The 17,143-nt window shown below is 32.1% G+C and overlaps 1 protein-coding gene across 5 annotated transcripts in view; it reads left to right on the top strand.

Annotated features, from left to right (window-relative positions):
- Positions 1-11,212: 11,212 nt before the first annotated feature.
- Positions 11,213-17,143, top strand: part of LOC101260320 (fatty acid amide hydrolase-like) — a 62,826-nt gene continuing 56,895 nt past the window's right edge. For all 5 annotated transcript variants that reach the window (XR_011213219.1, XR_011213218.1, XR_011213220.1 and 2 more), the window contains exons 1-5: positions 11,213-11,373; positions 12,302-12,411; positions 12,735-12,795; positions 14,878-15,041; positions 15,140-15,269. Coding sequence is in view for 2 of the 5 variants with exons in the window: in XM_069292411.1 (XP_069148512.1) it covers positions 11,274-11,373; positions 12,302-12,411; positions 12,735-12,795; positions 14,878-15,041; positions 15,140-15,269 (565 nt within the window). In the remaining 3 variants the exon portion in view is untranslated. The remainder of the gene's footprint in view (positions 11,374-12,301; positions 12,412-12,734; positions 12,796-14,877; positions 15,042-15,139; positions 15,270-17,143) is intronic.

Raw genomic sequence — 17,143 nt, 5'->3', positions numbered from 1 at the left:
AAAAAAATATAATAAAGAAAAAAAGAGAAAAAAAGGGAAAAGAGTCACTTACACAAATGAAGAAACAAGGGAAAATAGCAAGGTGAAAGAATGAGAGAAACTGGGCGAGATAAAGTGATAGAAAGTGGAAGGTTTAGCCGATATGTATGACAGCCTAACTTGGTTTGATTAGTATGATTCAGATTTATAGGGTCTTACTCATGCTTTGCACAAGCATGCCTTGAGGTTACTTATGAAGTGTTTCCCTTTATTTTTTGGTAGTCTAGATGCATGGATTAGGCCGATGAATATTTTGTTGTCTCTTATGATTATGACTTATGGTTTCTAACTACCTCTATGATGATGTTTAAACTGGGCATATAACATGCTTTGAAATAAAATGTCCCTTTTAGCATATTTTAATGTTTTTATGCATTGCTATCATACTTAGTGCATTTTTGTACTAACGCTTATTGTTTATACATTTTCCCCCAAGTTTAGGGTTTGGTTCTCGAGGTGATCATTCTAGTGGCTAAATCTTGGAATTTTGTATCCTCCTAGCTTGTTAATGAATCCTCAAGGTTTGACGATGACTTTTTCATATGTTATAGCCCATTTCATGCATCTCCTTTCTCTAGATATATTATATGGGCTAGGCCCTACAAAAACTGTAATCGATGTCGATATTGAGACAAGTCTAGACTTTTTATTTTTTGTACAATTTTTTTAAGACTTGAAATGTGTTTTACTCTTTATTGTTCTAGTACTTTATGTTATGATATGATAAGTGGATTATATGGGACCTTTTGGTGTTCTATGTTCCTTGTTATATCTAGGGGGTACTCCTGGGTCATGAAAACCTTTGTAATCAACGCACAAGATTTAGAATGATTCTAGGATGACGTCTCAAAAGCCACATCAAGTAGAGTCTTGTTCATAATATGAAGCGCGCCACATTTATGAATGAGATGCTACAACATGTTTTGGAAATTTCACTTCTTCATTCCTCTTAAGTCATGGTATAGATTTAAATCTAAAATATCTCTCTCTTAATCCTTCTCTTGTGTCTTTAAGATATGAATACATAACGGGCTAATTCTAGAAGTATGGAGGATGACAATATGCACCAATGAGCTCATCCTCTAGCTCTCTAATCTATCATAGATCCTTTGGTTGAGAATGTGACCCATGCGGAGTTTAGGACGACTATCAAAATGTTGGCTCAAGACATGACGACTCAAGACAATAGAGAGGTTGTAGCTCTGGTGAATCCTAATGTCGATTCGGCTGCTTCTAAGGTGAGGGGTTCTGCACGAATGAACTCTCTAAAATCCATGGCTCTAAGGTGGAAAAGGAACCTCAAAGGTTCACCAACGAGGTCAATAAAGTATTGAGTATTATACGGGTGTCTTCGAAAGAAAATGTGGATTTAGTCTCCTACCAACTAAAAGATCTGGCTCAAGTTTGGTATGATCAATGGAAGGGTGAGAGACTTGTACAAGTGGACCCAGTAGAATGGGAACTATTTAAATTGGCATTTCTTGATAGCTTCTTTTCCCTCGAGTTGAGGGAAGAAAAGGTACAAGAGTTCATCAAACTTCATCAAGGAATTATTAGTGTCAAGGAGTACGATCTAAAGTTCACCTTACTCTCAAAATATGCTCCAATTATAGTGGTGTACTGATACGCTCAAACTTACTTCTCAAATAAGAAGTAAAGCGGTCGTGTCAAGTAAATAACCCAACTAGTGAGGTTGGAATCGTTCCCACGAGGAAAATAGTTTAGGCTTAACTTCAATCTATTATTACTATTGTTCAGTCAATTACTTCCTTGGAAAGTAAAAACAATAAAAGGGGGGTTTCTATTTCTAAATGAATGAAAATAACTAAAGAAATTGAAAGAGACACTTAACAGCTTTGAATGTTGGAGTTTAATCAATTAATCAAAGTAACTAGGGTTTATGTGTTCCCCACAGGTTCATAACTTGATAATTCTAACTATAACAATTCTTTCCTAGTATCTTGCATGCAAAGTGATAAGTTATGTATTTCTAAATCCTTGGTCCAGCATCTAGAAAATTTCACTCCGTACCTTGGTCCGGCTACGTGTGTTGCTATCCTAACCCTTATCTTTACCTCATATTAAGCATCGTATTCGATATTTGACTAAGTTATTACCTCGTACCAATCAATACTAGCCTATTGGATAGTATACACTAAATCTATGTTGATAATTGTTTTCCTATTATCTACCTCCTTGGTCCGGCAAGTAGCACTAAGGCGAGTTCTAACGTTGGTCATCCGTTAAAAAGACTTCTAAGCGAAAGAATTATTAATACATGCAAAACACTATTCTAGAATTGTTATTTTAGTTAGATTTTACCTCATTATTTGCCTATGGTTCCCACAACCCTAGTTATGGAGTTTAGTTACCCATAGTCATAATCACAATATTCAAATATATTATATAAGAATTCATGTACTTACTTCAATGAGAAAGAGTAAAATCCGAAAGTTTGCTTGATTAATCAACAAAAATCAACAACAACCACTTGCAAGAATCTCAAAGTAATCAAGAATCTCACAAAAAGTCTAATGATAATCAAAAGCCTAACCAAATAATCAAAAGTCTAACTAATAATACCGTGTCTAACCCCAAAAATGAGGTTTTTCAAACTACTTATAGAAAATAAAAACCTAAGTAAATAAGGATTCTATTTGCTGGAAATCTGTCAAAACGCGGCTGGGTCGACGGACCTCGCGACGGATCGTCTTTGTCACGACGGACCGTCATGGACTCCGTCATCCCATACTTGTGCAATTTCTTCTGCTGCTCTATTCATTGCCCTCGACGGCAAGTATGACGGATCGTCACAGGCACAATGGTCCGTCGAGAGTCTTCGTTTCAAAACACTTAAACTCTTGTAATATGGATACTGGGACTACTTCTCTGAACTTCATGATGAACCTGCAGGACGGACCGTCATAGACACGACGGACCGTCATGGACTCCGTAACCCCACACTTGGTCAGACTTCCCCATCTTCCTTCAGCAGTTGCACTACGCTGCCACCTACAAACCGTCACAAGCTCCGTAGGTGGTCTCTTCTGCATTTCTTCGCTCAAAATCTCCGCATTCATCTTTGGACAGATTTCCTGCAAATAAGGAGCACAAAAAGGCTTTTGGACACACTAAACTTAAGGAAAAAGTATTAATAATGCCGTGAAACCACGGTATATCATGGACTCAAGGGCTGAGATGAGTAGGTTTATGTTGGATGTGTAAGACTTGGTTTGAAAAGAGTCTCGTACGACAATGCTCCTCCATGATATGGATATCTAACGTTTTATGGTGTACGCCCAACAAATTCAGGAATCAAAACTTAATAAAAAGTCTAGAGAGGTAAAAAGGGCTAGGACCGATGATGGGAATTTTTCTAATGCTAGACTTGATGGACATGGTCAACCTAGAACACAATAAAGTCTTTCAGATAAAGTGGACCCCAATGCTTATAGTTATAACCAAGATAGGGTATCTAACCCTATTCCAAAAGGAGAGGGTAATAGTGAATGTTTGTTGCTTAAGCCCACTTACACTAAGTGTGAAAGAAAGCACTATGGTAGGTGCCTAGCCGCATGGACGGCTAGTATGGTTGTGCAAAAAAATGGTCACAAGATGAGAGATTGCCCTATGCTTAAGGAAAAGGGGAAAATGCAATTCAAGCTTTTCTTAGAGGTTCAAATTCCAATGCTTCAAAAGAACACCGATTCTATGCACTCCCTTCTAAAGATGACCAAGAGAGCTCTCCCTATATAGGCACCAGTATAACGATACTTCGTTGTAGATGTAAATGTTTTATTAGATCTTGATGTTACTTGTTAGACTTTGATGTGATTCTCGGTATGAATTAGTTGTCTTCCTAGTATGTTGCTATTGATTGAAGAACTCGTATAGTCAACCTTTAGTTCCCAATTGAGCCTATCCAAGTTAGAGTGAGCAAAACAGATTATTTGTATTGACATACTTTAAGGGTCAGTTATTTCTCAAAGATTGATTTTTGTTCGGGTTATCACGTGATCAGGGTGAAAAGGGATGATATTCCAAAGACGGCTTCTATAACCCAGTATGATTGTAATGAGTCTTTGGTTATGTCGTTTGAGATGGACTTGAAAGAAGTGGTACTTAACGAATTAGTAGACGCTTACTCCCAAGGGGGAAATGGTGTGCTTACACTACAAGGTTGTTGATGTCCCGATATCCTCATATTTTTCCTTCTACTCCTACTCTAGCTTAAGACAGAGTTCCTCTTAGTTTGTTTTATATTTTGGATTCATGAGTGTTTTATGTGTTCCATGATCTCCATACGTTATGCATGTTCATGAAAGCTTATGTTTTTTAAAGAACATGAATTATATGAGTGTTGTCCCTCATATTGTTATGCATTAAGTATAAGTTGTCTATATGTTTTATGAGACGAATTTTTAAACATGCCTTAGTTATGGTTTTTTAGAGTAAATTGCATATTGACCCCTTCAGATTGTGCTGAGCATGCTTGTAGCTTGGAGAAGGTAGTTCATCTTATGAACATGAGAAATGGTGAGTTTACATGCATTATGAGTTGTTAGATGTAGTTCATACTTCCTTGTGATGCATTGATGAGCATTATTATGATGTTGCATGTATGATAGGTTATTAGTCTTGAGACTTTACTTATGCAATGTGTCTAAATCGTCATTCGAGGATGAATTTTTCCAAGGGGAGATATTATAATGTTCCAGAAATTAATAGGCTAAACTAGAACTTAACATGAGGGTTAGAGTGGTAAATATAGTTCCCCGTATTTAAAAACAGAGGATTTCATATTAGAACATCAAGGTACGACCCTTCAAGGACCAACCATTGTCCTTGAGAAGGACCACAAAACTGCTAGAAATTAGTCAACCATGGCAGGATCCACGACAATGGGTGTGTCACACGCTCCGTGGGTGGTGTCTGTAGGTCCTAGCCTGAAATCAGATTCTCTGAACCCAACACAGTACACCAGCATGGGTTGTGGTTCGAACCACAGTCTATCAATGAGGTCTAGTCGATGGGGCTTGGGAACTGTTTTTAGTGGGTTAGTTTAGAGGTACTTAGGGGTGTTTTGGTTTTAATTAATATTGAGTGGTGTAATTTTATACTAATTTAGATCACATGTATAGGGATTCAACCCTTAAATTAAGTCATCCAACTCATTATTTCTTAAACTCAAATCAATTCCCAGAACCTCCTCCTATCCAAAAATGCTCTCTCTAGAAACTCAAAGAAGAAGAAGAATGAAGTTACAGATAGGGTTCAAGGAAAAGGTTCTTCACATCAAAATCATTGGGATTAATTGATAAGATATAGTAGATCTTCATCCATGGATATAATTAATTAATGGACCCCCTTCAAAATCTCAATTTTAAAGATAGAAATCTCCAAAACTAAGGTGTGATTTTAAGGTCATGGTTCCTTTAAAAGAAATCCAATGCTATAATTACTTCATATTATGTATGAATTGATTATTTAATAAGTTTTTTATGTTGAAATCTCCAAGAAGCCACGAAATTCTCATATTTCCTCAATTATGATATTATGATGTGCGTTTGTTGATGAAAGAATAATGTTATGGGATTATGCATGTAGTGATTGGGTTAATGTGTAAATTATTATAATTACTTGAGTTATGATGATATTCATGTATAATTCTTGAATTCTATATGTGTTGATTGAAATTAAGTTTTAACCTCAAGGTGGTAAAGTATGATATTATGCTTGACTATGAAATTTAAGTAAATTCTGTAATGATGCTTTGAGAGTGAAGTATTAATGATTAGGTTGTTGTAGTGGGCTGATTGAAATTAAAGTCACGAGTTATTCTCATGAACTCATAATTAAATTAAAGTGAAAGTTCTATCACATAATGAATGTTCTAAGGTTGAAAGGTTTTTCTCACCTAATTGAATCTAAGAGTAGAAGTGATTATGGAATGTGATAGTTGCTCATGTATGGTAGCTAATATAATGAATTAACATGTATTTGAATGTCTAGGATATCTCTGCTGCATGAGACTTGAGTTAAGTAACACTCAATAACTATATTGTGGTATTTATGCCTAGTACTGAGTAGGTATTGAAATGACATGGAGGCTCACACATAGTTGAGTCCGGACTTCCGAAATGGGAACTATAACCTAGTAGAGTCCGGGTATCCCAAAGTATATCTCATGAGATGGGAGCCTTCACCAAGTGGAGTTCGGGTTCCTAGTGGCAATCTTTGTATCCCATAACTACATGCCCCGTAGGATGTTTAGCTAGTGGATATAACTATCCCATAACTATGTGCCCGTAAGATGTTTAACTAGTGGATCCAACTAAACTAACAAATTGGTTCTACGTTAGGCAAGTAGACCAACCCTTTTCGGTGTGGATAACATCAAAGGGGATCATGTGATAACTCACATGGTCTTATGTTGGTTAAGGATATATCCCAACTATAACAAGATGAATGATGACTTAAGACATTCTTAAAGAAGTATCTCAAAGTTTTGAAAGTAATGATGAATTAAGACATGCTTAAAGAAGCATTTCATAGTATTCAAAGATAATGAGATGAGTAATGAACTAAGACATTCTTAAAGAAGTATCTATTAGTGTACATATGCAATAAATGAACTAAGACATGCTTATGGAAACATCTCATACTGTTCATGGACATCAAGGGCTTGACTAATGAACTAAGGATAATACATGAAGTTTGGCAACGAGTTCAAGTATTTTAAAAGATGATGTCATCTTGCATCAAAAGATGGTGAGTATGAATGAGGGCCTAAATTGTTTTGCTTAGTATCAGTGGGGTTTTACCCATTCATTGCATACACATGATTTGAGGTTACTTATGAAGTGTTTATCTTTATTTTATGTTGATCTAGATGCATGGATCATACCGATTATTATATAGTTATCTCTTATGATTATGACTTATGGTTTCCAACTACCTCTATGATGATGTTTAAACTTGGTATATATCATGTTTTGAAAATAAGTATCCCGTTTAGCATGTTTTAAATGATCTTTTATTCATGGCTATCATACTTAGTGCATTTTGTACTAACGCCTATTTTTCTTAATTTTCTCCAAGTGTAGGGTCTGGTTCTCGAGGTGGTCATTCTAGTGGATAAAGCTTGGACTTGTATATCTTCCTAGCTTTGTTGAACAGTCCTTATTGTTCGAGAAAAACTTTTTCATATGTTGTAATTCATTTCATATATCATCTTTCTATGTAAATTTTATATGGGCTAGGTCTTATATCATTTAGGTATTGTTACAGATGGTTATACTGAGACAAGTCAAGACTTCCGCTTTTTTGTACAAAATTTTTTTAAGACTTGAAATATCTTTTACTTTTTATTGTTCTAGTACTTTATGTTATGATATGATAAGTGGATTACATGGGGGTTTCTATGTGCCTTGTTACATCTAGGCGGTACCACTGGGTCGTGGCACCTCCAATTCATAAATCTGGCACGCTTCACACTCATGAATAAGTATCTACTCAACGCGGCTTGTCAGACATCCTAGAATCTTACTAAAACATGATGCTTCGAATTACAAGTTTGTCACGATCCAAAGTACCCTCTAGGCATTACAAGAAGAATAGAACCCTAAGAGGTCCTAAACATGCCAGTTTACATAAGCATGATGACAAAAAATACAACACGAGAGAGAGAAGGAAATACAAGTTTTATATCATATAAGAAATCTGAACATAAGTGCAGAAATCCATACTTAATCAGACATAGACTTTCTAAATATCATAATAATGGTTGGTACATAACTCATACGCCGTGTACAAGTCTAAAACAAAAGACAGTAACATAAATAAAGCAACAATGACACTTTCCTCGAAGCATGAGTATTCACCAATCCACGGTACTAACAAAGTAATCCAAGCTAACCACCAATGGGAGGAGGGGCATTGGATCCTATATTATGAGACAATATAGGCACAAATATGTATTAATACGATGAATATACTAAGTATGGGTAAATTCATAAAATTAGGCATGATAGCATGATGAAGTTAAACTTGATATGCAAGACCAAGTAAAATGAAATAAAATAAAATTGAAAGAAATCATAAATCATATATGAGGTTAGTGCATAATTCAAACTATTTGAGAGACTTTCGTAAAACCTTTGAAGAAAACATAGCTCATTTGTGGGATATTTACCATTAACCGACGATAAGACCATTTGAGTTATAACATGGAATCTGGCATGACCCTTACACCAACAAGAAGAATCTACTTGGCAAGGTAAAATTATGTCACATTCATTCTTTACTGAAGTGTATCCACTAGCTTAGGTAAACTAAGACAATTCTACGTGGGCACGTAGCTTGGGACAAGAGAACTGTTGTTAAAGACCAAACCTCTACTAGCAGTAGGGACTTCATTTTAAAGTATTCTCGGTACTAAGTAATATCAATGGAATAGACATAACCATATTCATATCAAAATACTTGAAAGGCAACAATTAAGATTAAATCCAATCATAAGTCATAATAGAGTAGCTCCTTACAAATTAAAATTTCGTAAAATTTTCATAGTAAATACTTAGATTTCTAAGCATCTAAATCATTGTTTTATTCAATTATGAGAAAATCCTTCACAAACCATTGACAATTTATAAGCATCCTTTAGTCATAAATCATTATTTTCATAAAACATGCATAAATCCTTAATTAAATTCATTATCATAGTTCATAATTTCATAAGCATTCATAATTCAAGTTCAGGCATAGGCATGGGTCCCTATGAAATCAATTGAAATTCATGTAATTAAATCAAATTATGCATAATATGATTGAATGTAAACAATTGAATCATGATAAATAGAACCCATGGAAAATTGCATGAAACCCTAATAGAATTGGATTAAATTAAATAAGAAGATTGAGATTCTTTTAGGACCTAGTGAATAAAAGAAATCCATTGATGAATTCACACATACCTTGATAATCAAAGTCCTAAGAAACGAGAATGAGATCTTGAAGCTTAAAATAGTTTCTCTTCACCTTAGAGCTCTTGAGAGAATTTGGAGAAGAAGACTTGAGGAATTTTGGAACTTTTTGGTGAAAGGGAGAAAATAGGCTTCGCGGTGAGGGTAAAGAAGATCATATGGTAGTTTTAAGGCAAAAACGATGTAGTTTAGGGTTAGATGGGTATCGTTACTTAAAATTGTCATGTGACTTCTACGATTTTGACCTACGACATATAGGTCTTCCTTACGGAATGTCCTAGTCAACCATAAAAATCACTTATTCTGACTTAAAAATACTAGACAACTTCAACGAATCATTACTATGGGTCGTCACCTCTTCTACGGCTCGTAAAAATCACTTGTATAAGCCAAGTGATTAAAACCAAGTCCAAACATCTTTTCGCAGAACCCATCCTATGATCTGTAACAGATCCCACGACTCGTAAGTCCAAGGTTCCAAAAATTCACCAAGTTTGAATCAACTTTACGGTTCTTTCAATGGCCCCTTGAAAATCTTACGGCTTGTCATGTTCATCCACAGACCATCATCAGAGACTTGACATTTTCCAATTTTTGAAATCCGTCTTACGGTCGCCTTCTAAGGCCTACAGAATCTTTTACGAATAGTAGATCCTGCGACAGTCAACTCAAAATTTGCAACTCCTTTCCAAAGTCAACTTCCATTTTCCGATGTATTACACAACTACTCTCTCTGTTTCTATTTATATGTCACTATTTTAGGTTTTACTCCTTTAAGAAACTAGGTAAGTTTACCATTGTAATCTTATTTAGTGTTCTCTTGAAGTCAAGTTTTCTATAAATGAATATGAATTTATTTACTTTGATTAACTAATTTGACCAATGAACATGATTAAGTACTTAAATTTTCTATGTTGGACAAATGTATACTTTCAAGGCTAATAACTTTCAAAGGGTAAAACTGGAAGAATAATGTATTTTATGCATTAATTTTGTGAAATGACAAATATTAAGGACCATTTATTTTTAGTAAGAATGACATATAAAATGAAATAGATTTAGAAATGGGGGGTGTATTAATAATCATTTATTTTTAATAAGGACGACATATAAATAAAAACTAAGGAGTATTTTCTTCTTCTATCCCAACCATATTCATTAACTCTTATCTTTATCATTTTGTGGAATATATATAAGGAACATAAGTTAACTTTTATACTTTTTATTTTCTTCTAGACATCAACTCCCAAAGAGTGTCAAAGAATGCAACAGCTTAGCTTGTTGAAAAGATACATAAATAAGGTTGTCGAAGATGATGATACAAATGGGATCATTTTCGGTTTGTTGTCTTATTTCCTTTCCTCAAATGACTCATTTCGTTTTGGTACAGTTTTTAGTCATTTAATGAATGGGCTATGCCTTATTTTCATTTTTTTTGAAAAAAAAATTAAAAAAAGAAGAAGAAGATACAAATGGGGTCATTTTTATTAAAATAAAAAAAATGAAGGTAAAATTTGAAAAAGAAAAGTATGATGAAATTAAAAAGGACAATTTTTAAGCGTTCTTCAAAATTATCATGATTACATACTAATTTTTAAAGAAAGTGAAAAAAAAAATGTAGGAAAAAGGATAATAGTTCTTGTTAATTCTTAATTAGTGATGGTTAATGAGTGCGCCACTTGGCCTGCTATGTGCTACTAACATTTTTGTTGTTTTAAAAAAAGAAAAAAAATGAAAAAGAGAGTAAGAATGAGAAGTAAAGTGAAATGGAAAATGACAAATTAGTCAGTGTTTGTAACGCTTATGCTTAGAAAATGTCAAAATAATTGTTTGTCATACTATTGGTGTCCAGTTGTCTAAGAACTAAAATATATATATCATCTATATTAACGCATATATATGTGTCATAATTTTATTCACAAATTTAATATTTATTAAATATTAGATCGACGGATAAAATTGTACCACGTATCTCTATTTAACTTTTTATTAAAATGAAAGGCATATATACTTTATTTTTAAAACGTGGAGCAATAATATCAAAAAAATATGATGAAATATATTTGTATGTTAGTTACAATAGTTTATGGGTATAAGAAAGAAGGAAAATTTGCATGGGCAACGTAAGTTGAATTGTTGTTTTGTCCGATAAATTTTTTTAAAAAAGAAAAAAAAAAACTTTGCTATAAAACACCCCATTTCTTGTTCTGCTTCTCCACTCTCTCTCTCTCTCTCTCTCAAATAATACAAATGGGATTTTTGAAGACTAAAGGAGAGATTTACAAAGCTGTTGAAGATGTTGATGTTGGTCCCAATAGTAATCAATTTTATCTCACAGCCAATGTCAAAGGTTTATCTACATTATTTATTATATTGTTTTCTTTCATTTTTCTCTTTCACATGTAAACTTACTCATATATACAACATGAGAAATTTTATCTAAAACTTTTGGATGATTCTATATATGCACACTTTTGTTTTTTGAACAAAGATTGTCCTGGTTTTTGGTTCCATCTTATTATGGGGTGATAAACTAATGAATAGATTAGGTTGGATTTAGATGGAGTGAATAAATGGATGATACCTAAATGTTATTTGAATGGAGATCATGAGTTAGATCTAAATAATTGGTTAAAACTTGATCTTTCAACTTTTACTAAGTGTAAAAAATATCTTTATTTGATTTCTTAATTAAAATAAATTATTTAGTATAGGAGATTGATTAGTTCTTGAATTATATATATATATATATATTAAATAGATCGGATAGTACGAATCATCTTCTTATGATTTAATTTTCCTACCTTAGAGATCATCTTCATTTTACAAAGTTGATCACCAGATGAATTTCTTTCACTAAAAAATTATAAATATTTAATTACTCTTTTTTATATATTTTAATCCCCTTTACTTAGATGTAAGTAATAGGATGGGGTAAACCTGGAGTAGAAAGGTGTATATGTTTTTCAGCATTTAATGAAAAGGCCACGGCCATAAAATATGGTTGATTGATCATAGTTGTTACACATCATTTAATGGCTAGTTAAGATTTAAGCTATCGTGTATAAAATTAATATAACGTTTAATTAACAATTTGAAAATTAATTTAAAAGTGAATTATGCATTTATAAATTTTGTTTTGAGGCAGGATTCTATCAAAAATAGTTTACTTTTCTTATTGTTGAGATAATAAAAAGATCTATGTTTATTTTTATATTTGTGATACTAAATAAGTTATTTTTGTAATTATATTACAATTTTAGTATATTTATATGCAGCCCCTAGGATGGCCGGATTTCTTGTTAAAGTGTTTGCATGGTTGTTGGAAACGCCCATCTTTGGATCCACTATGCTCTATTTTCTCAAGAGAAATAACTTAATTCACAAGGTACATTAATTTTACCTCATACTTCCCCGTCTGTGGCATTTTTTAAATTTCAAACATTCAAATAAATCTATTTTTTATTGTAACATTTTTCATATATCTTTTAATTATTTTGAATTGTTAATTATTGTGACTTATAATACTTTTTACATAATTTACAAATATGTAAATTTCATTTTTTAAAAAATTGAGATTCCACGCGCAAATTTTTGTCAAACTTAAATTGTTTGACTTTCGAAAATGAAAAAATATCACATAATTATATTAAGATCTACATATGCTCAGTTGTGTGTATTTTATTACTGACAAATAGTTTCATTTGGCAGCTTGTTACATTTGCTGAGTTGCAAGAGTCACCTCTATATGTTCCACTTCACTATTATGAAGGTTAATTTGCTATTTAATTCCCTTTACTTGTTTTCTTTTATATACTTACAAGTGTGCTGGCCTTTTATAGATTATAAATTTTTGCATCTCAGGGTGAACACTTAAGTTTGGATATATGTTATTTAGTATTACATTGACTAAAATAATTAAAAATTTGAAAAAACTTCGTTTTCTTCTAAATATATGGTCATATAATTATTTTTTTATCTAAGACTTAATTTAACATGATTTAGTACTTGAAAATTATAATTATTTTTATTATTACTTATTAATTTGTAATAATTATTCTTTGTTATTTGGTTATTATTTTCTTGAATATTATAGCGGCGTCTCTCATTTTCTTAAGAAGCACCTAATTAAATGGTTACATTTTGATAGGACTAAAGAAACATCTGAAGTAAAAGTTTATTTTATGTTTGTAGGAAGACTTTAAAAAATTTCATGAGAAAATTGAATAGCTTGGAGGATGAAATTCATGACTTTTATTAGTTTAATATGATTTATAGGTTTATAATCTGGACTGACTTTTATTAGTTTAATATGATTTATAGGTTTAAAATCTGGACATAAATAATTTAATTTGGTATTTAAGAAATTTGAACCAATCTGATCCAATGTACACTTCTCTCGTTATAAAAAAATTTATTCATGGATAAAGAATTTTTTAGGATAAGTGAAGTTCAATAATATAATAATTTTACAATACAAAGAACATATATAAAATAGGACTTTAAATAACAACAATTTCTGCATCTAATATAAATTTCAGAAGAAATTCTAAAATTTTGATATAGGATTCTTGAATTTTGTATATTACTGTATAAGGAAGTTATCGTTCTAATTCAATATCTACACTCTAGAGCTTCAATTACTAAAGAGGTAAACTAGAATGAGTAATGCATTTATTTAAGGAGAAATTGTCTAATTACATAAACATTTTTATTATATCTATAAATTTTCTCTATAGTTAAGATAATTATATTTATATCACTAATTAATTAATAATACCATATAGATTAAAATCATCTATACATAAATATATGTTTTATACAATTATAGATATTTTTTTTTTACCAGAAAATTAAAATAGGTAGATAGGCGAATCAGAACAGAATGCAGGTGGATTAGATTTGTCTACATGTACATCTCTAATACATGATATGCATACTAGATACATGTATATGTATATATCTAGAGTGATTCCTGTGTGTCTGGTAGGAGAGTGACGAGTGAGATGGGAAGACCCGAGTGAGATTTGTCAATGTATCTCAAATACATGCAAATCAACTTAAAAATTGATGTGTATCTAAGTAATTAACTTCTAAGTTATTCAAATTTATGTAAGTTACCCATTATTTAATGGGAAAATTGCATGGGTAAACAAACATACTCTAGTCAATTACTCTACACTTTGTATTAATTATTATTCGTGATTAACCTTTATATATACATATACATATACAAATTATCTGCCCTGTTTCTTTCACTTCTTTCTGTCCAATATCTCTCACTTATACAAACACAAATTACTCAAATACAAATGTTAACCGTCGTTCTTACAAACACATATGATAAGAATCAATTATAAAAGTACAGATTATAAGTGTCAACTATACAAATCTCTTTTGTGATACAAATAGAAATACACATGTATTCGTTCATACACATGATTGACAATAAATTATACACGTACAAATTCAAATTAATATGATTGTATACATTTTACTTATTGATAAAAATTGTACTTTGTTAATACTATTGTATTCATTGATACATACATATATTAATTATAGATATATGATTATGCATACATATATACAAATACAGTCATTGATACATATGTATACAAGTTATATATATTGATATACAAATATAATTCATCTCTCTCTAATCTCTTCCCTCTGTCGCTCACCTCTCTCCTCCCTCTCCGAATCTCGTTTTTTTCTCTCCTCTCTCTAACATGTAGCTAGAAATCGTAATTAGCAAACTATTACTATAAAGCCTAATTTAATTTATTTCCTCTTATTCAATTAATCAAATAATAGTTAGGCAATTAAATACAGAGTAACTAATTGGTTACAGGTGGAAAGGAAGAAGAAAATCAAAGTGGAACGTCTCCAAGGGAGCAAGTTAGGCAGGCATTGGAATGTATGGTAGCTCCAATTAAGGATCTAAAGAGCTTCAGTAGGTGGAGCATATTGGATTATTCAACTGCTTATAATTCTAAGGTTATTACACCCACCAAGGTATATATTAATTTCTATTTCTACTCTCATAGAAAAGAAAAGTTGTGTGTGTGTGTTTGTTAGAATTGAATAATATGTGTGTTTAATTATGATAATAGGTAATGGAAAGGTTTTTATCAGCGGTTGAGCAGTCATGTACTCCTTCAATGCAAATGTCATTTTTTATTAACTTTGACGCTCACGATATCTTGACACAAGCTGCTCAATCAACTCAACGATACCAACAAGGTACGTACATACCTACATTATATTCATTTAAATAATGTTCTTTCAAATTTTAATTTATTACTTTTCATAATATATGAATCCATCTTTTTCTCTTTTCAAATTTTGATACGTCTTTTTTTCTATCAAACACAACTACCATATACAAATAACACAAAGAAATAAAAAAAAAATCAAATACATGTTTGGAAGTTTAGATCCCAAACTATGCTAAAACAAACGCTAATAATAATTGACTTTTAAGAAAAGTATAACTAAGGCATGCAGAAATATAAAGTAATCTACATGCAAAGTAAGTAAAAAAATAATAAAAAAAGTCCCAATTGGTGGTTTCTGAGACGGGTGTACTCCTTATATGGGTTGGACAATTCTCCTCCCTTTGATATAGCTTTTGGGGTATGAATTAGGTCTAAGACCTAATTTCAACATGGTATCAGAGAAGGGTCTGTCTCACTCAATGTTGTGGACTCTAAAATCAAAATTGACCCGATGTGGTGACCTCCAAAATCAAAATTTGTCACGCACCAGATGCTAAGCACTGGATGTGAGGTGGTGTAAGAATGACAAAAGTCTCACATCGATGGTTGATGAGATGAGTATACTCGTTATAAGACTTAGGCAATAATCATTTATTTAAGCTAGCTTTTGAAGCGTAAGTTAGGTTCAAAACCTGATTTTAACATATACGGTGACAAGCATGCATGGATATATACATGGAAAACGATTCTCAAGTAACAATGCTTATTTTTTTTTTTACAAATAAGAGGGAGCGAGTGAGTTTATGTTAATAATCTCATATACTATATTACTATTCTATATTAGTTTGTTTCGGACACTAACAACGCTATTTAATTAATTGGTTATCTAGATTAATTAAGTGCATTGAAGACACCACAAATATATGTTTTTCTATATCTTACTAACTCCAAGTATTAGATGAGGATTAACGCCCCAAATTCTAGTTATTTAATTTTCTCTCTCAAGCTCAAATATACGGACTTTATTAAAAATAAAGATCATCAAATATGTAAGCAAAACTAGAAAAAAAACCCAAATTACTACTCTCGTAAGCAAGATAAAAGTCATGGCTGGAATAAAATACTACACTACACTATGTTAGGCTATTGCCTATATTCCAACCAAAGGCTCATGGCCTAATCCTACTTGAAATATGATTGAAATTATTCTCTTTATTTGGTTTCCAATTCTATTAGGAAAATAATTGGAAGTGTAATCCTATTTGTAGTTGGTTTTGACTTTGTAAGAAAAATCACAACTCTATAAATTGAGGATGGTCTTGAGAAAATAATTAATTGCTCATTGATCTTGTTTTTGAAAGACATTAGAACGTAAAAGAAGTTTTTTGAGAGAAGGAAAAAGGTCCATTTGCTGCAGTCTTTTTCTCAGACCAGCAACATTAAAATTGAATTTTCCGATTAACTAATCGTTGCATCGGGCTGAAATTTGGTGGTTGATTTGAACGGTAGAGATCAGATTCGGAGGTAAGAAAGATCCTATTTTAAGTCCCGAACAGAAGCTGAGTTTGGATGGTGTTTCTTTCTATTTATCTTTTGTTGGTGTAGCTATTGTTTGTTCTCTTTTGGCACTTGTTGTGTAGCCATTAGAAAGAATATTCGTAACCCTCTTGTTGGTATAGTGAAGCAATTCAGATCTTTTCGATCCCGTGATGATTACCTTCCGTTTGAAGGATTTTTCCATGTTAAACTTGGTGTTCTTTATTGTTAGATTTTCATTTTTATTTTTTCGTCACAACACACACTTAAATAGCAATGAGTTGAAGAAATATTTAAGAGATTTCTTCAACTTAAATCTTCAAGACTTCAATCCACAGACCCTAGCCTCTAAATATTCGTACT

The sequence above is a fragment of the Solanum lycopersicum genome, chromosome 12 (genome assembly GCF_036512215.1).
Source record: "Solanum lycopersicum chromosome 12, SLM_r2.1".
Lineage (NCBI taxonomy): Eukaryota > Viridiplantae > Streptophyta > Magnoliopsida > Solanales > Solanaceae > Solanum > Solanum lycopersicum.
Note: the sequence above shows the minus strand (reverse complement) of the source record. Positions and strands in the feature narration are given on the sequence as shown.